Raw genomic sequence first — 22,387 nt, forward strand, 5'->3', positions numbered from 1 at the left:
CGACTGTTTGTGGGACACTGCTGTGTGCAATTGGCTGCCGCGTTTCGACCACAAAGTATACAGTCAATTCACTTCACAGTATATTCTGTGAAGCACTTTGAGACATCTTCAAGACGTGATAAGACTCTATATCAAATGCAAGGATTATTATTATTATGATATATGAAATGAAATGACATAACATGATGTGATCCCCAGGAATTCCCACTCTTGAGTCCTCAGTTAACAAATCGAGTTTTAGACCTCAGTGCACAAATGAATCCAGCCATTATATTGTTCAGGCGTCTTTTATTAATCTAGTAGTCTTCTCATTTTGGGAATTTATTTTCCTTTGGCCTTTGCCCTACACAGTAACTATTTGCCAGCTGTATTGGTCAATTGGAGACCTTTTCCCAGGCTTATCTCAATGGTAGCTATAAACATCTGCTAGGAAATGCATCAGGTTGCCCTCAGGGTGACTTGCTGTTGGACTTTCCCTCTTTTGTTGCCGGGAATCTGGCCTTTGCTTAAGGATTATCTGCAACTGAGAGAAGAACTAGCTCCCTGTGGGAATCGTGAGACAGCTTCCCTTCTTATCCTGCATCGTAATCAAATTCAACTTTTTTTTAAAAAAACAGAAAACTAACGATAAAAATAATCTTAAATCTTCAGATGGGTTCAGAAAATTTGAGTGATCATTTGCAAGGTGACTTTTTCCTAATTTACATCACTACAAGGTCGAGCAGCAGAAACGACGACAACAACAACAAATTATAGCATATAGTACAATCAGGGTATAGCACCCTTCATGTTGGAAAGATGTCCCAGGTCCCTGGACGATCAAGGGTTTTGGACCCGAGCTGGGAGTTGGAGTCAGGAGGGATGGAGGGCAGGCGGGGGGTGGGGATGGGAGGGTAGCCGCAGTCATGGTCGAAGACAAAATTCTTTAGATGGGACTTGAAGGAGGCAAGAGAGGAGCTGAGGCAGAGGGATTGTGGAATAAAATTCCAGAGTGCGGGGGCAGAGATGCTGAATGCTTGACCACCAACGGTGGGGCAGAAAGTTCGGGGGACCTGAAGCAGACCGGTTTCCGCTGAGCGGAGGGAGCAGACACAGCTGATATGGGGTTAGGAGATCACAGAGATAGTGGGGAGCAAGACTGTGGAGAGCTTTGAAGTGGAGAACAAGGGTTTTGAACTCGATTCTCAAGGAATGGGAAGTCAATGAAGCTGGGCAAGGATGGCGGTGATCAGATCACAGAGCCTGGTGTGGTAGAGGACACAAGCTGCAGAGTTTGGAATAATCTGCAGCTTGTGGAGTGAAGAGTTGGGAAGTCCAGCGAGCAGGCAGTTAGTACATTCACATGTTCTAATGTGAAACACTGCACATCTATAGTAATCCTTGTATTTACACACTCAGTACACTTTACAGTAAATCCTACAAAGTGCTTTGAGACGTCTTTCTAACATGAAAGGGCCTATATATATATATCAACTTCGACCATGCCATCAGACACCCCCCTTCCCCTCCCTCCCTTCTCCCCCCCTGACCCCAGCTCAGGTCTGAAATGCTGTACACTGTCCAGGGACTAGGGACGTCCTCCCGATGTGAAAGGCTCTATACAAATTTAATCCGGTTGTTGCTGTTGTTATTACTTGATGTGGCGCCTTATCACAACTTTGAGAAGTTGCAGCTCTTTCCAGGATTGTAAAGTGTGCACTGTACTGCAAAGGGTGGTGTATTTTGTAGGTGAATGGGGCAGTCAATTTGCAAACAGCAATGTCCCATAAGCACCCATGAAACGAAATGACCAATTTTATCTGGGGAATTGTTGGCCAGGAGGTGAGAAACTGCCTTTACTTCACCACAGGTAAAATCATATCTTCAGTGGAGACTGCTAATCTGACGATCAGATAAAATGAAACAAAAATTCATCGATGGCATCTTTTTTTCTCCATTCCACAGTAACAATAAGCCCTCCCCCAAAAATTTGGTCGAGCAATCCACGAATGTTTGTGGGGCACTGCTGTATGCGATTGGCTGCCGCATTTCGCCTGCAAAATACACAGTCACTCCACTTTACAATATATTCTGTGAAGCACTTTGTGCACTCTCAACGACATGATAGGGCGCTATATCAAATGCAAGGATCATTATATTTTATTACAGTAATCCTCTTATGCTGTAACTGAACAATATATTCTTAGTGGTTACCTGCCTACAGCTGAGACCTGAAATTCCACTTAACATTAGTTTGTAAAACAATTTTGCCTGAAAAATTCAAGTTAATGCAAAATTGTGTCCACATATATATATATATATATATATATATATATATAACCTGCTTGGAGTGTTAATACCTTGTGCCATCGTATCAGTGTTGTGATGGGAATCATTTCTGTGCAAAGTCCCGTTGACGGTTTCCGATACGTCACAATATCCATTGTTCTGAGACTGCGCTTCCAGAGCAGTGTTTTTCTGTGTAGTGCTTGGTACAGAGGTGGGTTTGGTCTCATTGATGTAGCCAGTTGTGGAATCGGAGCTGGCTTGCCTGTCTGCCTCCGGGACCTCATCACTGTCAAAGTCAAACAATTTACCCTCTTCTTCATCGTCAGCATAATCATTTTCCAGCACTAAAAACAAGTGGAAACAGTACAATCAATTAAAGTAATAATGATAATATATTATTATTTGATATATAGCGCCTTCCCCATCAGGAGAACGTTTCAAAGCGTTTCACAGGATTTACTGTTAAGTCTGAATTGATGGTTCGCTTACAAAATACATCAAATTGCAAGGTATCAAACATAAGCATGTGAGCAACTACAGTGGTCCCTGTGGGATCTCCCTGAGAGCCCACAACCAGTGAGATCTTAGGGTGAAAAATATAATGGGGGTGAAGTTTCAATGTACTTTAATTATCATCGCCATTGACTTTGGTCGATCAAATGATATATGTGATGTTTCCATACATTCTTTCACCAAATCAGCGAAAAGCCACGTCCTTTGTTTCGGTATAACTCATTACCTAAATCACATGGTTACCCAGAGTGATGCTGCATGGAAACAGGTCAGTCAGCCCAACTAGTCCATGCCGGTGTTTATAGTAAGTTTTCTGGTAAATACATTGATGCTATTTGCTTCAACCACAGCTTCCATATCCTAACCACCCTTGGAGTGAAGAACTTCCTCCTAAACACCCGTTTAGATCTACCACTAGCTCTCACATATTTACACAACAACATTCATTGATAGTTACGCCCTCTTATTCTTCTAAACTGGGGCAAAATCCAAGCCCTTCCCCACCCTAGGAATTGTTTTACACCAATCAAGATTGAAGTCTTTTGAAGAACATTGCATTAGTGTTGCTTTATTAAATGTCACAAATGTGTGAATAGCTAAATGACCACCAGGTGACAGTACTCCCTCCCAGCATGACGTCTCCTGAGTCTCACACTGGGATTTGAACGCGGAGGATTCCTAAAGAAAATTAGCTTTGGAATGGTTAACTTTTTCATTTCTACCTGTCTCTGTTGTACTATCTTCTTCTGAATCATGGCAAAATTCCCATCCTTCCCATCCCAGGATATGTTTTACACCGATGGAAATCAAAGCCTTTTAAATAACGTTTGCTAATTATACAAAACACAATACAAAATTACATTTGTAAAGCGCCTTTCATGTCGGAAGGACATCCCAAGGCACTGAACAATCAGGGATTAGAACCCAAGCTGGGGGGCGACGGGGGTGGATGGGATCAGGGAAGGTGGAGGGCAGAGAGGTGGCCGAAGGCACGGTCGAAGAGGAAGGCCTTAAGGCGGGCCATGAGGAAACAGGGGAGGGAGCAAGGTGAAGGGAATGTGGGACGGAGTTCCAGAGAGTGGGGCCAGAGTGGCTGAAGGCCTGACCGCCAATAATGGGGCGGGCTGGGTGGATTACATGGAGCAGGAGCATGCCTGCTGAGCAGACAGGTTGATAAGGGGTTAGCAGGTCAGAGAGATGGGTGTAATGGGGACACGGGGCCGACATAATTATCAACTGATACAAATTTTACTCTGATGTTTCACAATTATGTTGGGTGGAAAGAAATCTGTAGTATGTAACACAAGATACAGAAATCCTTTCTCCTCTTGAATAACCCCATTGGTTCTTTAACATTCACCTGAGCAGGTAGAACGAAACTTGGTTAACCTTTCGTCCGAAGACCACCTCCAACCACACAGCACAAAAGCACACCTCCAGCATTGTACTGGAGAATCAGCCGAGACCTCGCGAGCTCAAGGAGTCCTGTAGCTCAGTGCTTAGAGCACTCGCTTTGCAAGTGAGAGACCTGAGTTCAATTCCAGGCAGAGGGCGAAACCTTGGGCAAGTTTCCTTACTCCACACAGAGCCTAATAATAATCCCTCCAAAACCAAAAACAATAATTAAATTGGTCATTTTCAATCTACGACTGTTTGTGGGACATTGCTGTGCGCAATTGGCTGCCGCGTTCGCCCACAAATATACAGTCAATTCACTTTACAGTGTGTTCTGTGAAGCGCTTTGGGACGTCCTCCTGACGTGAAAAGCGCTATATCAAATGCAAGGATTATATTATTATTATTATTATTAAAGTTCTGATATGAACCCACAACTTTCTGACTCAGGGTGAGAGTGCTACCAACTGACACTTGGTTCATTCATCGAAGAAAGGTCAACTTCAACAGATATTTCTCACCATCCACAACGAAAAGATGAAAAAAACACTTAAACCTTTCGCACTGAAAGAAATGTGTATCTTTGCACTGTCATGTTGTGTATAGATAGGAAATAGCAACATGACAGTATTGTAGACACACCTTTGGTTCTTTGACCAGAAGGAGGCAGAGACCTTAAGTGGTAACACAAGCAAAGCAATAATGCTGGCTCGAAGCAATGATCTTTCCTGCCTATCAATTATTTTTGTTTTGCTTTTACTTCAAAGAGTTGAGAGTAGAAGCGTGAACATTGCATGAGAGCCTACATCTAAAATTCAAAAAAAGTTCATGCTTAACTCCTTGCCAAGATGCTCACAGGGTGTTCCTGGTATATTCTGTCACAATTACTCATAACTCAAAACACCTCTTGTGGAACATGAAATGACCAATTAGTGTTTATCCTCCTGGGTGTATATGGCGAGGTAAGTGGGGTGTACAATAGAAATTTACATTTAAGGAGCGCCTTTCATATCAGGAGGATATCCCAAGGCACATGAGTAACTTTGGGGCCTAGCTATCTCCAAAGTGACGTGCTTTGCAACAGATTATTGGAATCGAGTCAACCCTCTGTGGTGATCTTGGTCGTCCGGTTTCTGAGCCAGACAAGTCCACAGTACTCCAGGGTACTGCTGATGACAGACCAGCCAGTCTGGCTCATCAGCAGGGCTAGACCAGTCACTGGAACCTGGGATACTTCCCACATAGCAAGATACTGCATATGTGAAGTAAGAATGGCAATGGAAGGCATATGCACACCATGGATGGGATAGAACCTGCCAAGGGTGAAGCTGAAAGAGATCTAAGGATATTAGTTGACACATCGTTCATCATGTCTAAACAATGTGAGACACCATTAAATAATGCAACCAAAATGATGGGCTTTATTGTGAAACAAGTTGAGTTCAGTTTCCCAGACGTTATAGTAGAGTTGGTCTGGTTATGTTGTCTGACTGCACCTCAAGTACTGTGTAGAGGACAGGAATGCAGAGGATCCCCAGTATTTAAGGAGTGAGCTAACAGTGATGATTAGACAAAGTTGAGCTCTTCAGTCTTCAAAAAACACATCTCCAAAGGGACCTGATAGGGGTATTTAAGATACTAAATGATGATGAAATTAAACTTACATTTAGATCCACCAAGACAGTAGAACATAACTTTAGAGTTGCAAAGGGCAATTTCAGGATAGGCAGGATAGTTTTTCTTTACCCAAAGGGTAATTAATGACTGGAACAAGTTATCGGGAAGGGTGATTGAGGCCAGGAACTGGACTCATTCCAAAAACATGATGCTGTGAGGGGAAGAAGGTAGAATGAGTATTCTGGAGAGATTAAATCAAATGGGCTGAAGGCCCCTTACCCAAACTAATCTTGTAATTTTATGATTGACTGCCACTTCCTCTTTTCAAATAGTATCATAGGATCTTTAACATCCACCCGAACAGGGAGATGAGACCTTGGATTAATATCTCATCCAAAGGATCTCAAATCTTAAGGCCAAACAAACCCATGTGATATTCGTAAACTCCTAGGGAGACATTCCAGCTATGTCTAGATTTGTTTTATTTATATAGCATTTCAGAGTAGCCAGAATTTGGCAAATTCTTAAATAATAGCCTTAAATTTGAAGTTGACTTTCTGTAAGTTATTTTTAAAGAAATACAAAGAAAACAAATTCACAGTTAAGGCTGGATTCAACACCTTGCCAAAGTTATGGATAGTATGAAATTCTAAGAAAACAGTTAATCTCACCACAGGTGAAATTTTCTTCCCAAAAGAGTCAAAGTGATTGTTAATATTTCCTACCAATTTTTCTGTCTCCCGAAATCCAGGAGAAAAGGTCCAAACCATTTGGAGAAAGACCATCTGTTGAACTGTTATGCTTTTTGCACTTCACTGACAATTCCATCTATTGCCACTAGTTTCAACACGCTTCTTCTCAACCTACTGCTAAATCCAAGCATCCCAAGTGAGTAATCTCTTAAGAATCAATCTGTTATCGTTCCAATGCTTCAGTGACTAGAATTCTTGTCATGGCTTGCGTACCTACAGGAGGACTCATTGATTCTCTTTAATTTAATCAGGACCAAAATCAATAAGACAATTTCTCTGCTTAAATTGACCTCAATTGCACTACTCGCCTAAACTGGCGTCATCCTGGCTCAGTTGGTTGCACTCTCACCGCTGAATCAGAAAGCTGTCGGTCAAACCCACAAGGGACTTTGTACCTTCTCCCGACGAGAAAGGCGCCATATAAATACAATTTATTGTTGTTGCATTTGATATAGCGCCTTATCATGTCTTCAAGATGTCTCAAAGTACTTCACAGAATATACTGTAAAGTGAATTGACTGTATATTTTGTGGGCAAAACGCAGCGGCAAATTGCGCACAGCAGTATCCCACAAACAGTCGTGGATTGAGTGATCAAATTATTATTAGTATTTTTTTGAAGGGATTATTACCCCTGGAAAAGTGATGCGCCAATCGACTAACAACCAGGTTCTTAGTTACTGTTGGGTAAACAGAGGCGTGTTCAGTAAGGAAGCTTGCCCAAGGTTTCGCCCTGTCCAGGAATTAAACCCAGGTCCTCTTGCTTGCAAGGGGAGTGCTCTAACCACTAAGCTACAGGGCTCCACAAGTATAGGTATAACTCCTGATGGAACACATTTTTAGTTAGCGCTGTGGCGTGATGTCCAATTATTTGCAGTGTTTGTTAGTGCTCAATGGAGCCGCTCATAATTTGTGCACTTATTGGCTCTCCAGTGTATACAAAAGACTGAAACTCACATCGAACGTATTCATCAAAACATTCGCCCATGATCTTTCCACAACATAACATACAACACTCTTCAACAATCATTACGGGAGGTGTTAGAGATGTAAACATCTATCAATCCTCACCCACAAATAGCTCAGATTCAAGTGCACACTTGATCCTCAGATGCCTCGCTCGCCTGAGCCACTGAATGTACTTGTCTAAATGTGCCTGGGATCCCCTGTCAAACTGAGATCTATCGTGCACACTCCGTTAAAGCTAAGCAAGACATTGTTTTTTTTTGTTGAAAGGTGCATTTGCCAGACGTCACTCAGTCTTTGACAATAAGATTAAAACGGTGTCTGCCCAGTCTCTCAACATCACTTTACATTTATATAGTGCCTTTCACGTTAGGCGGACGACTCAAAGAGTTTCACATAGTTGACTGGGACCCTGGGGGGGTGAGTTGGGGGGAAGGGGGGAGGAAACACGATGGAAAGTGTAGTTGAAACGATCTTAAGGCAGGATGGGGAGGAGGGGATGTTTCAGGATGGTGTTTCAGAGAGGGGGGCTGAATGGCTGAAATCTCACCCAGGTACTGTGGAGAACATGATGCAGTGTTAGCTGAGCAGAGGAAAAGTCCAGGGCAGCAGGATCACAGGAGGTCACAACAGTAGGATATGGGAAGTATTGTGATCCTGTACATGGTACAGGGACAATAATAATAATAATGAACCTTGCATTTGATAATAGCGCCTTATCACGTCTTCGAATCTGAAGGGAAGTGGTGAAAAATAGAAAGCACACCATTGAACACTAGAGGATAAATATTCTTCTGGAGTGAAAATCTAGATTTGATTAAAACGGGTGGAATATGAAGAAAATTGAAGACATGATAACTGATTTGGAAACATGAATCACGCTCTGTTGCTGGTATCTTGTCATTTTTTTGATGCTTTTTTTTGTTAACGCTAGCGAAATCTCTTTTTGAACACTGAACACTATTCAAAATGTATCTTGCAAAAAGTTTCATCCTATAAGATTTTTTTTCTGGTCAGGTACAGCTTGACAAGAGCCAAGAGTGGGGAACCCCAGAGTGTGCGCTGGGGTACTGCTGAAATTTAAAAGGTTAAAGCACTGTCTGGCAACTTCCTGTTGCTTGTCCAGCTTGGACTACCCTACTTGTTTGGGGTTTTCCTTGCAGGGTTAACAGGGGCTGAGTGGGTAGAATCCCTGGCCCTAGGGACTGGTCTGCCCTTCCAGGGTCCTGCTGATGAGCCAGGCTGGCTGTGCTGCCATCAACAGTGTCCTAGAGTACTGCAGACTCAGTGGCTGACAAACAAATCTACCAATGTCGCCACAGAGGATTGACTCAATTTTGATATTCAATTACCAGGCACGTCATCTTGTAGCTAACTCAACCCCCAGGAGACCGACTAAGCATTGGATCTTCTACATCCGACAAGTGCGGGTCTGAGCCCTCACTAAGTGGGTCCCAGGTAACTTCAGGAACTTCTTGCGAGCCTCCGGGTGAACAACACAACTTAGCATGGAATACATGAGTATACTGCTACCATCATCCTGTGCCCAAGCTCAGGCACACTGACATACTGACTGAGGGACAGTTGCACTAATTGGAAGTGCAGAGCTTCAGCAGCAGATAATTTGCCCACAAGTCAAGGTGCATTCCAAGCTCTGGGTATATGAACATGTGATCACAAACCTAGACATCGAGTAATGTGTGCCAGCAGCTGACGTCCCGAGCCTCAGCGTTTCCTCAGCAGCTATTCAACGAACAATGTGGTGAGAGGACCTTTGCAGGACAAGTTGTGACGTGCCAGTGAACTGATGTTTAAGAAGTCCAAATCCAATGTCGCGTACCAGCCTTACTCAACACTAACAGTTTAATCTAGCCCACCTTAGTGAGGGACTGATTTATTCATCCAAAGCTGGCTTCTTAACCTTTTATCTTTTAAAATAGTATTTAGCTCATTCTCTGGCAAAGAAGTGCCAATCTGACTCTCTGCTCTCACGTCTCCATGAACTGATTTAAGGCTCCCCCGAGTCTGTGTGCACTACAACAACAACAACAACAAGATTCCATTTATAGAGCGTCTTTCACGTCGGGAGGATGTCCCAAGGCACTAGTGCCATAAGATTGGAAAACAACTGCTTGTGTAGTTCGTACGAGATCAGAAACAGGATGTCCAGGAAGCATTGAGCTTCTGGACTCCCACACGAGATTGAAACAATTCAACAATTGAACGTATTAAGCAAAGACAATCATTCCATATCAAGATATGTGCACAAAAGGCAGCTCACAAATTTACTGCTTAAGTTTTAAATTTAAGTTTTCTTACTCCACACGCCTAATAAAAACCCCTCCAAAACAAAAAAAATTATAAATTGGTCATTTTCAATCCACGACTGTTTGTGGGACACTGCTGTGCGCAATTGGCTGCCGTGTTTCGCCCACAAATATACGGTCAATTCACTTTACAGTCTATTCTGTGAAGCGCTATGAGACGTCGAGAGGACGTGAAAAGCGCTATATCAAATGCAAGGATTATTATTAGGAACAGATGATGTGATGCATGATGAATATCTAGACTTTATGAAGACAAAGGTGCTGGCGAAAAAAATTCCAGTCGTGGAAATGTTAAGACAAAACATTCCAGCAATACCTTTGGCTTATAATGTTTATAAGGGAGAGAGAACAATCAAAACACAGGGTTTCTTTAAGAGCTAAAATACTGCAGTGTCTGGACTTGAATCAGATCCATTTTTCTAAAGATTATTGGCCAGAATATTAGAACAGTGTTTTACTTTGTGCCGTCAAGCCCACTGTTAATGGTACAGCATTTGCTACAATTAGATTTACACAGAACGATCTTTATTAAAAGACAACAGAAGATTTTGGAGCGAAAAGTACTCGCAGTAATGACTGGAACACACTTCTTTCTCTGTTTATTTTCTTTTCTCCTAATACATTTATTTATTTCAGAGCAAGGTCAGTGGCCATTAATCAAACAAGGTCAGAAGATTGAGTCAAATATTTGTTTTTTTATTGCAGGAGAAATGTTTGGAGATTTTTTTAATATTATATATATAATGCCTTTTATGTTGAGAAGATGTTTCACACAGCTTCACAGGATTTACTGTAAAGTGTGCTGACTGTGTATTTTGTAGGTGCATGCAACAGCAAACTGCACACAGTAATATCCCACAAAGAGGTAGGAGGTGAATGAGCAATTTATTTGAATACGAGTGCACCTTCATCAAGTTAGACAGAGGGTCCTGCTTTCTTGTTGCTTTGGTAAATTTGGAAAGTGGGTTTGATTGTTTCAATACTTTCAACAACTTGCACTGACATAGAGTCCCTCGCGCGGGGTAGCGTCCCAGAGCACTTGACAGTGGCGGAGAACGATGCCAAGTCAGAGGGAAGGGGGAATGTGACACTAAGCCTCCCGTTCAATACTTTCACATGTTATAAGCGCTCTGAGATGCTGCCTGCATTCACAGCGTATGCAAGCCAACTAATGCAATGCGTGGAGTCCTGTAGCTCAGTGGTTAGAGCACTCGCCTTGCAAGCGAGACACCTGGGTTCAATTCCAGGCAGGGCGAAACCTTGGGCAAGTTTCCTTACTCCACACACCTAATAATAATCCCTCCAAAAAACAAAAATAATAAATTGGTCATTTTCAATCCACACTGCTGTGCGCAATTGGCTGCCGCGTTTCGCCCACAAATATACAGTCAATTCACTTTACAGCATATTCTGTGAAGCGCTTTGAGACGTCTAGAAGACATGAAATGCGCTATATCAAATGCAAGGATTATTATTATTATTATGGAGTGGAGAGATATCAGCTTATTGCTGTAACATTACATTTTTAAAGCGCCTTTCACGTCAGAGAGGCTGAAAGCCCGGCCACCGATGGTAGGGCAGGTCGTGCGGGAGACCTGGATCAGACCTGGAACAGCCCAGAGTCTGCTGAATGGAGTAAGCGCACAGGTTGACAGGGTGTCAGCAGGTCAGAGAGGTAGGAGGGGGCAAGGCCGTGGAGGGTCTCGCAAGTGAGGACGAGAATTTTGAATTCTATCTTGGAGGATGGGGAGCCAGTCCAGCCGGGCGAGGGTGGGGGTGATGGGGTCATGGAACCCGGTGTGGGAGAGGACACGAGCTGCAGAGTTCTGGATGATCTGCAGCTTGTGGAGGGAAGAGCTGGTTAGGCCGACAGGGAGGGAGATCCGTAGTTGAGCCTTGAGGTGACGAAGCCAGAACAGCACACTTCACATCCTCAGACAACTGGCAGCGGGAGCGGTTCAGGAGATGTCAAGAACTTCTCAATAGAGGAGATACCTCAGAACTTCTACAGAAGCCAGTTTGACAGAGCCCTGGGACCAGGTCACCTGCTCTATCAACCATGGACACAAGGAGTTCCAATAATTATAATCCTTCTTCTTATCATTATTAACGATTATTATTATTATATTCCTTGCATTTGATACAGGGCTTTATCACATCCAAACGTCTTAAAGCACTTCAAATGGTTTACTGTAAAATGTAGTTCACGTGTATTTGTAGGCAAATGTGATATTCAATCTGCAAACAGCAATGTCCCACAGTCAGCCATGAAGTGGAACAACCATTTTTTTCATCTGAAGGGTTATTGGTCAGGATATCGATCTGGAGAGTAGAGTTAACCGCAGAGACTTGAACGGTCTAATGTTCTGTACGATATTGGTCACTCACTCCACGACTGTTTGTGGGATCGTTGCTGTGTACAAACAGGCTGGTGTGTTTGACTCACAAAATACATATCCTGTGAAGCGCTTTGAGATGTCACAACGACATGATGAGGCACTATATCAAATGCAATGATTATTATTAATTATTATTACTATTAATTATTACTATCACTATTATTAATAATATATCTGAACAGATAGACTGAACATTAGTCTTGGAATTTCTTTTGAAGGAAGAAACCTCCAGCAGTGCAGTGCACCTCAGCAGAGTGTCAGCCTAACACTGTGAGTTCAAAGTCCCGACAGAATCTTCAGCCTCAGAGGTGATAATGCTACCAATTGAGCCAGAAAGGGGATCGATCACATTGGTGAAGATGAACATTAAAATGTATTTACCTATGGTATAAACCTTGTGAGTGTTTAATGTTTAACGTCAGCCTGAACAGGCAGACGGGGCCTCAGTTTAACAACAACAACAAAATTACATTTATAGAGCTCCTTTCATGTCAGGAGGACGTCCCAAGGTGCTGGACAGTCGGGTCAGAACCCGAGCATGGGGGAGAGGTGGGGTAGGGGTGAGGGAAGGCAGAGAGGTGGGAGAGAGACTGAAGGCACGATCGAAGAGGAGGGTCCCGAGCCTGGCCCTGAAGGAGGCAAGGGAGGAAGCGAGTCGAAGGGACTGCGGGATGGAGTTCCAGAGTGTGGGGCAGAGAGGCTGAAGGCCCGGCCACCGATGGTAGGGCGGGTCAGGCGGGAGACATGGAGCTGAACGGAGGGAGCGGGCAGGTTTAATATTTCATCCAAAGGACAGCACCTCCAACAATGCAGCCCATCGCAATGCTGTAATGGAGAGTCAGCCTAGACCATATGAGTTCCAAGTCCCACCACGGGCCTTGAACCCACAGCCTTCTAACTCAGAGGCAAGAGTGCTACTAACTGAGCCAGACTGTCACACAAGGAACACATTAAGAAATGCTGAAAGCAGTAATCCCCCAAATGGAAAGTTGCCAATATTCAAGTACGAGCACTAAAACAAATTCCATCAAAACACAGATCCGGAGGCTGACTCAAACCTTCCCCGCTTTAATCTTGACTCAAACATACAGGGTATTAACAGTGTTGAATAACTAGATATCCAAATATTTTGCTACAGTAACCTTGGGTTTAAATTCACTAACTGCTCCCATACGACAGCCGGCATATTAAGACTATAAGAAATCCATTATCTACGAAAACTTCTAGTGCAGATTTACCACCATCATAAGCTTGGCAAGCGAGACACAAATCACTCATTTCCAGGTCATCAGAGAAATTCAAGCCAACCTCAGCTCTGGAGTTCCTATTAAAGTGCCACGTTTACTCGAGTTGTTAAAAAAAGACCGAGCGTGGCCAAGAGAAGAATGACTCCTCTCACATATTTTATCCCACTGTTATGTAACAGATATAGGGAGATGAGTTTCAATAAATATCGTCAGCTCTTTTAGCACAGAGTTAAAAGCAATCTTAATTGTTCTCAAACTTCTAATAGTTTCTGTAAAATTCATAATAATTCACTAACATCCACTTGGTATTTTTAGCTTTTGCTCACATTGGTCTTTCTCCCCCTCCCCAAAGCCTATTCGGAAATATCAAAGCACTTCACAGGATTTTACTGTTAAGCGTAGTGACTGTGTATTTGAATGCTTCTAAAAGATTCCTCGCTCAGTCCACCTTACAGAGTCGGTACGGCCTATCTGGATTCTCATTCACTCAACTTTCCCTCACTTCCTGTAGGATCCTGTAATTAATGCGCTAAATAATATCTCAAATTATATTTGCGATGTTTATATATATTTAAAACATATGATCAACTTCATATGAGGGGAGCTGGTTGTGACTAGTTTCAAAAAAGATCCTTGCTCAAGGAGGAGAAATAAAAGACTATTTATAAACAACAAACTGTTTTCATTCCTTATCAGTCATTTTCTCATGGAAGAATGGTCTGCAGCTGGAGAGAGCTGTGTTGCATTTATTTTTACAAAGGAACCATCTTGCAAAAGACAGGAGAGGGAGAAGTTGAAGAAGGAGAGGGATTGAATTGGACTTTTCATAATACAATTGGATCCGTCATAATATCTGGATACTTTCGAGTGATTGAATTGAACAAACAAGAATGCCTGGATACTTTTGGCTGATATCAAACCGGGAACCTTACAATAATGTGGAGTCCTGTAGCTCAGTGGAGTCCTGTAGCTCAGTGGTTAGAGCACTCGCTTTGCAAGCGAGAGACCTGAGTTCAATTCCAGGCAGGGCGAAACCTTGGGCAAGTTTCCTTACTCCACACGCCTAATAATAATCCCTCCAAAACCAAAAACAATAATAAATTGGTCATTTTCAATCTACGACTGTTTGTGGGACATTGCTGTGCGCAATTGGCTGCCGCGTTCGCCCACAATTATACAGTCAATTCACTTTACAGTGTGTTCTGTGAAGCGCTTTGGGACGTCCTCCCTCGTGAAAAGTGCTATATCAAATGCAAGGATTATTATTATTATTATTATTATACCTGGATACTTTTGGGTGATATTATATTTGGATTAAAATGGACATTAAAATCTCCTGCAGCATTTGGTTAGGTCAAGTTAAATCGTTGTGATCTATACGTCGATACGTAAGCATTATTGTGATGTATTCTTTTGATTACTAAAACTATTACTGATCTGAATTAATAAACATCTATATTTTTGTACATTTATGTCAGTCCTTACTTCACAAGTCTCACAAATTTAAATTAACTCTTACACTTCCAAAACATAAGAATAAGAATCCTTGCATTTGATATAGCACTTTATCATATTGTCAAGATATCTCAAAGTGCTTCACAGAATATACTGTAAAGTGGATTGACTATGTATTTTGTGGGCAAAGCATCTCGTTCCTCTGCCACTACATCACCCTCCAGATCACTAAAACCCTTGTCCGTGCCTTCACCATTTCCATGCTCAATTATTCCCATTTTCTGCTCACCAGATTCCCCAGCTCTTCCCTACATAAGCTGCAGACTATCCAGAAACCTGCAGCCCATTTCATCTCTCATAATAGGCTCTGTACGTCCATCACCCCCACCATTCTCATCTGGCCCACTGCCTCCCCATCTTCCAGAAGATCAAATTCAAGATCCTTGTCTTCACTTTCAAATCGCTCCATGGCCTCACTCCACTCACCCCTTCCTATCTCTATGACCTCCTGTGACTCAAACCCTGCCCCAGCCCAGCCAACCCCTCCCCTCAGCAAACACGGGCTTGCTTCATGCTTTTCACAAGGTCCACCCCACCATCGGTGGATGCACTTTCAGCCACTCTCTTGAGCTCCATCCTGGAGACCCTCCACCTTGCCCACTCCCTCTCTGCCTTCAAAATATGCCTTAACCTATCCTAACTCTATCCCTTCCCAACTCAGGCTCCCAGTCAGCTGTGTGAAGTACTTTAAGACGGCCTCCTGATGTGAAGGGCACTATAAAAATGCAGAATTATAATTGTAAAAATGTCAAAATGACAAAGCAGACTATTATGCGGTAATTTTTAACAAGGACTCCAAGTGGGGGGCTCTTTCCACTAACCAAGAGTACATTACACATATCCGCATCGGAACTGAGTTCCTGAGAGGCAACGTGATGTAGTTCCAGTTTCCATATTGAAACAATCCCGTAATAAGCTGCCGCAAACTGAAGCCCAAAGCATGTCAGTCCAGTGAATAGCACCATCAGCAACAAGCCTCACAAGCAATCACCTGCACCAGACAATTTCAGAAGACAGAGATTGTGGCTCAAGGCCGATGAAAGAAAAGCACCATAAATAATGGTACGAAGAGTAAGGAAAAGCAGTGCAGTATAGAATGAATGACTGACTGGTAAGTTCTTAATAGGAACAGAAACAATTTTGCAGATGTAACATGTGAGCTGTATATGACACCTGCATGAGCTGAAGAGGCTGTAAGTTCGATAAGTTTGGTACGCTACACAAGTGCTATTTTTCCTAATGCACACGCCCTGCACCCACCACGCATCACTGACACTCAATGCTCAGCATTCCTCATCTAAGGATGAGCATTGAGTGCTCCCTAATACCTGTTCATGAGTAAACCAGCATTTGCTCACTGACAATGTCGCTTTCTCTCTCTTGCCACACCACTGCCCGCTTTGAGCTGCCAGTTCCAGAGGCTGCCCTCATGACCCAGCTTTCTCACAACGATATCAGACGACTTGTGATGAGGGTTAGGCTACTTGAAAAAGCAGGAGCGCAGACATAAACACAAGTTTTGTGCCAAAAGAGCAGAGCAAGCAATACCTGCCAACAACTGCATGCATTCCTATGTGGAGTCCTGTAGCTCAGTGGTTAGAGCGCTCGCCTTGCAAGCGAGAGACCTGGGTTTGATTGCCGGCAAGGTGAAAATAAAAAATTGGTCACTCAATCCACGACTGTTTATTGGATACTGCTGTGCACAATTGGCTGCTGTGTTACACCAACAAAAAATACAGTCAATTCACTTCCCAGCATATTCTGTGAAGCGCTTTGAAATGTCTCAAAGGCAATATCAGCCTTCAAAAGGCGATATCGGCTGATAAGGCGCTATATTAAATGCAAGGATTAGTATTATTATATAGAACCCTTCACAAGATATTGCATACTTTCTCTCTCACCTTCACAGCTCAGAACACTAGTGAGCCATGAGTACTCAACAACAACAAAATTACATTTGTAAAGCACCTTTCACGTCAGGAGGACATCCTCCCATGGCACTGAACAGTCAGGGATCAGGACCCGAGCATGAGGAGGGGGTGGGGGGCTGAAAGCCCGGCTGCCACTGGTAGGGTGGGTCGGGCGGGAGACCTGGAGCAGGCCGGAGCCTGCTGAGCGGACAGGTTGATAGGGGGTCAGATCAGAGATGTAGGAGGGGGCAAGGCAGTGGAGGGCCTTGAAAGTGAGGACAAGGATTTTGAAGTCTATCCTCCGAGGGATGGGGAGCCAGTGGAGCCGGGCGAGGGTGATGGGGTTACGGAGCCTGGTGCGGGAGAGGACACGAGCTACAGAGTTCTGGATGATCTGAAGCTTGTAGAGGGAAGAGTTGGGGAGGCTGACAAGGAGGGAGTTTCCATAGTCGAGCCTTGAGGTGACAAATGCATGTATGAGGGTTTCTTTACTTGACACGCATCTGTTTATCTAGCAGTTAGTAGGAACCCGGTTGTTAGTCGGATGGCGGATCACTTTCTATGGGTAATAATCACTCAAAAAATGTACGGTCATTCAATGCACAAATGTTTGTGGGACACTGCTGTGCGCAATTGGCTGCCGCATTTCATCCACAAAATATACAGTCAATTCACTCTACAATATATTCTGTGAAGCTTTTTCAGATGTTTCAATGATGTGATAAGGTCCAATATCAAATGCAAGGATTCTTACTATTTATTGATATATAATGAAGGAGAGAGCCACAAATAGTGATCTGCCCACAATAATATGTTTGAAGCATTGTTCCCAATGGCTTTGAGCTCGAGACATCTCTTCAATCATGTAGGGACGGTAGCCAGAAGTTCCTTCTATTTGAAATAGTTATCATTCTTTGATGTACAATCTTGAATGGAGACCAAAACAGTCTGTGTTAAACAAAGCGGGTCTGGTTTCAAATCCTTGGAGGCCTGATGCCCTCCCTCTCCCACTGTTGCACAGATCATTAGTATGGCACTTGGCAAGGTCAGACTATCAGACTCAGGCAGATTGTTGGAAGAAAAGAAAGAATAAGCTAAATTATAAACCCAGTGAAATTGTGTCTGTTATTTTTATCTATAAAACACATAGAAAATGACATTTTTTTTAAAACAGGAAACCAAGTGACCGAATATAGATGAATGAAACTTGACAAGTCAAGAGAATGAACGCCCAAGTCACTTTTCACGTTGTGTTAAGTAATGACATTTTGGGGATCAAATGTTTCCATACACCTATATTGATCTAAATTCAGGCCAAAAAAATGTTTTAGAAGAAAAGTAGCAGGGTAACAATAATAATAATCCTTGCATTTGATATAGCCCCTTATCACGTCTTCGAGACGTTTCAATGCGCTTCACAGAATATACTGCAAAGTGAATTGACTATATTATTTGGGCAAAACACAGCAGCCAATTGTGCACAGCAGTGACCCACAAACAATTGTGGATTGAGTGACCAAATTATTATAATTTTTTTTGAAGAGATTATTACCACCGCCAGTCGACTAACATCCTATTTAATGCTTAGCTAAACAGAGGCGTATGGAGTAAGGAAAGTTGCCTAACGTTTTGCCCTGCCGGGAATCGAACCAAGGTCCTGCCACTTGCGAGGCGAGTGCTCTAATCAATACGCTACAGGATTCCACGCGAATGTTGCAATGACCTTTACAGAGACAATACTGGACATCGAGCAGGAAGGAGGGAAGTGGCCATACGCATTGTTGAAGAGGTATTTATGAAGCTTTTGAAGACTGATAAAGAGGGTGTCGAAGAGGAGGGATTTAGGGAGTTACAGAGGATGGGGTGCTGGGGTGGGAGGGCGGCTGGCAGAAAGCTTAGCCCGAACATATACCACATCCAAGTTTGTTGAGCTGAAGAGGCAACAGGAGAGTTCAACTGGAGAAGGTCACAGGGGTGCTGACAGGCTGTGTAAACCACTATCAGTAAAGATTATTCCGTACAATATTTAGTGTCATCACACTTTAAAGAAGACCAATGCAATGATTAAAGGGATTTAAGTTACTAACCTATCTCAAAAAAATTAATACAAAGTTAGACCGAGTTTTGTAACAGATCAAAGAGCTTACATATAATCAGAGGACATCACTTATAACAGAGGTCAGGTCAGCTCAATCAGGTTGCAATTGATACATGGCAGTTGAGGAATGTGGTTCTGTACAGACCAAATAACACGATTGTATTGCAGTTGGCCATGTGAATGTGGATTGGAAGAATGCAAAAGTACAGTCAGCATATCCTTCAGACACACTTCTTATTGACTTAATGCCTACACTACTTCAATTGTCACGCACTCTACCTGTCACAGTGATTATTTAGTGCCTAACCTTCTCCTGTAGTTTTCCATCAATTTGCTGTTAACGGACTTGACGTGCACGTGGTAGAGTAACTTTATTTAGAAGAGTTAAACCTCAATGCGTCATGGAAATTTCATCACAGAATGAGACTATTCAATCCACAGTGCTGCTGCAACATCCATGGAGAATGTTAACCTTAGCTTGGCTAACAGAGCAAACCTTTGTATGGTCAATAAGGTTTACTCAAGGCAATTTAGCGCAGTGTAATCTTGCCCTGCAAAAGAGAGTGTGTTTGATGAAAAAAAGAAAGACACACAACACAGACTGATATATCGTCTGCAGACACGTAGGAAGTGGACTTCTGAGCGCAACTTCAGGTTTTGAAAAGAATATTAGCAACATGTCATTGTTATAATAAATAATCCCTGCATTTAAGTTGTCAACCTGGCTCAGTTGCTAGCACTCTCACCTCTGAGTCAGAAGATTGCGGGTTCAAGGCCCACATCGGGACTTAAACTGATATAGTCTAAGATGACACTCCAATGTAGTGCTGAGGGTATGTTGCATTGTCAGAGGTGCCATCCTTCGGATGAGAATGTTAAACCAAAGTCTCTTTCTTCTACCTGTTCAGGTGGATGTTAAACATACCATGGCACTACTGAAAGAGAGAAGGGAGCTTCTCCTGGTGTCCTGGCCATCTATCTATATGTTTAGGCATTTTTGTGCACGTTATCATGATTCAGTCTCCAAATTAATAAAAACCTATTAAAGTACCTAAAAAAATTCAGAGATTGCTATGCTCTCTTCCCCCACATCGGACCCTCATGGTAATTGCTTCCTGAACTCCTCTTCTCTTAGTTGAGTCAGTTCACTCAACTAAAAACATCACTATTTTCTGTTACAGAGAATTGCAACTTAACAGCAACACACACGCAACTGCTGGGACATAATATACAGCAACATTTATAGTTTTTTTAAAAAAAATTCAACTGGGAACTGCTTCCGGTAATATCGCACTGACACCTGTGACTTTGCACTGAAAGAGGAGCACATCGGAGGGGCGTTCCCGCGAGTCTGGGTGATGCAACTATTGTTTTCCATGTTAATGAACTTATCAGAAATCGCTGCTTGTTAGTCTCGGTCTTCAGCTTCACTTCATCTGGGCCCAGCTGAGGCCGATGACATTCCTGGAATTCCTCCAGTTTAGACTGACATGCCTGCTGTGCTTGGGCACATCGCCCACATTGCCTGGTGTCTCTCTAATCACGCCTCACTCTAAACCTAATTTGCCGCCAATTGCAAGGATCGATTTTAGTCCATTTCTTCATATATTTATGGTGAATATGGAAATCCTCTCACTGTAAAGAAGGCCTGAGCACAAATGCTGTTACTGGAAAGAAGTTGAATGCCTTAATGGAGCTCTATACAGAAATACGACACAGACTTCTTATTACTTATACATCCCATCGGTTCACTCTTATTTGGTATAATTTCACAAGAACACTTTAGATGAAGAAGACCCTTCTGACCAGTTAATCTCATCCCTCCAGAGTACCCACCCTACCCTCTTGCCATTAGAGCATCAAGCTGTTTTTATTAAATGAGCCCAGTGTGATGGCCTCAACTACACTTCTTGTTTAAACTGTTCCAGTTACTAGATACCCTCTGGGTAAATAAATACTTCCTGGCATCTGTCCTGAAATTGCCCTTTGCATCTTTAAACCTATGTCCTTTTATGCTACTCTATCAACTTGGGACGTGCTACCGATGTGAAAGGTTCTATACAAATGTAATTTGCTGTTGTATCGCTTCATCCTAAACTATTATTCTGGGTCATCATCTATCAATCCCAGTTGAAATGTTACAAGGTCTCCTCTGAGACACCTTTTTTCAAAACTGAAGTGCCCTAGTTAATTTACCCTGATAGCTCAGTAGATAAGTGTGATCTTGGTATGCTATTCAATAAAGGAACGACAAATGCCATTTTGTTCCCCAGCGTGCCTTAGAGAAAAGGTTTTAGTATTGGTATTCATACAACAATACTGTGATCTAATGTGCTGAGGTTTTTCCTGGGATTCCTTAATGAAGGAACCTAGAAGTCAGTTACACTAATTTGCAGGAACTTTGTTGCAACACCATCTACATTTGGAGAGGAGCTGCCGAGATGGTGATGTATTTTTTGGTTCGCCTTAAAGATTCCCACATGGATTCTTTAATTAAAAAATTCCATTAGAAATTGATGCTACAAGAAATCAGAGCCATGCAAATTCCTTCCACGCCCCACCGACCTGTGTAAATGCAATGCTACTTTGACGGGATCTAGTTCTGGACTTTCCACGGATCAGCAGAAATCTAATGGGATTCTGCATCATGAAGTTGCATTTAAGGTTTACTTTATTTGGTTTCAAAGTACAAGAGAGAAGCTGCAAGCAGCAATAACTTAACTAGGAGGATTTAAACAAAAAGAGACACAAATTATGTGTTATGGCAAGTTATAAGACGACCGATGACCTATATTTGGAACAAATGGGGACTTCTCACCCCCATTACGAACAGCAACGAAATTCACAAGGCTGTATGAAAGCAAAACAATAGACGGGTGGGAAAAGGAACACAAATGGCTGTGTGCAAAGTGACAAATAAAACAGAGGAGTCATGTCTACCAAGCGAAACAGTTAACAACTTCCTTTCAATTATTAGTAATGTTGGGTTTAGCTTGCTCTTCTACTGCCTGTAACAACAAGGCTGCCACTGGTTACACTGTTGTAAGATTAACAGGGCAGCGCACATTGCAACTCACTTTACCACCACATCCTGCTGTTGCTACAGACGGTGTTCACTGTGTGTCAGTGGCCGCGAGCTAAATACATGTCATCGGAATTGAAGGTGATAGTACCATCATGGCACACATTACAGTCATGGTATCCAAGTGTACCTAGTGCTTCGTGAAGGGCACTATATTCATTTTTATATAAAGCAAATTTATACAAGAACATAGTAGATAATATTTTCCAAATTATTGTTGTACACATAAAAGATAGCCAGTAGCAGACCTAATAAGGAGTTTAAGAGGAATGTCTTCATGCAGAGTGCAGTGAGAACAT

At 42.6% G+C, this 22,387-nt stretch overlaps 1 protein-coding gene across 4 annotated transcripts in view; it reads right to left on the bottom strand.

Moving 5' to 3' along the window:
• arhgef10 (Rho guanine nucleotide exchange factor (GEF) 10) overlaps positions 1 to 22,387 on the bottom strand; it is a 144,544-nt gene that overhangs the window by 89,545 nt on the left and 32,612 nt on the right. For all 4 annotated transcript variants that reach the window (XM_042333058.1, XM_042333059.1, XM_042333060.1 and 1 more), the window contains exon 3: positions 2,340 to 2,612. In XM_042333058.1, coding sequence (XP_042188992.1) covers positions 2,340 to 2,612 — 273 coding nt within the window. The remainder of the gene's footprint in view (positions 1 to 2,339; positions 2,613 to 22,387) is intronic.

The sequence above is a fragment of the Callorhinchus milii genome, unplaced genomic scaffold (genome assembly GCF_018977255.1).
Source record: "Callorhinchus milii isolate IMCB2004 unplaced genomic scaffold, IMCB_Cmil_1.0 Scaffold3, whole genome shotgun sequence".
Lineage (NCBI taxonomy): Eukaryota > Metazoa > Chordata > Chondrichthyes > Chimaeriformes > Callorhinchidae > Callorhinchus > Callorhinchus milii.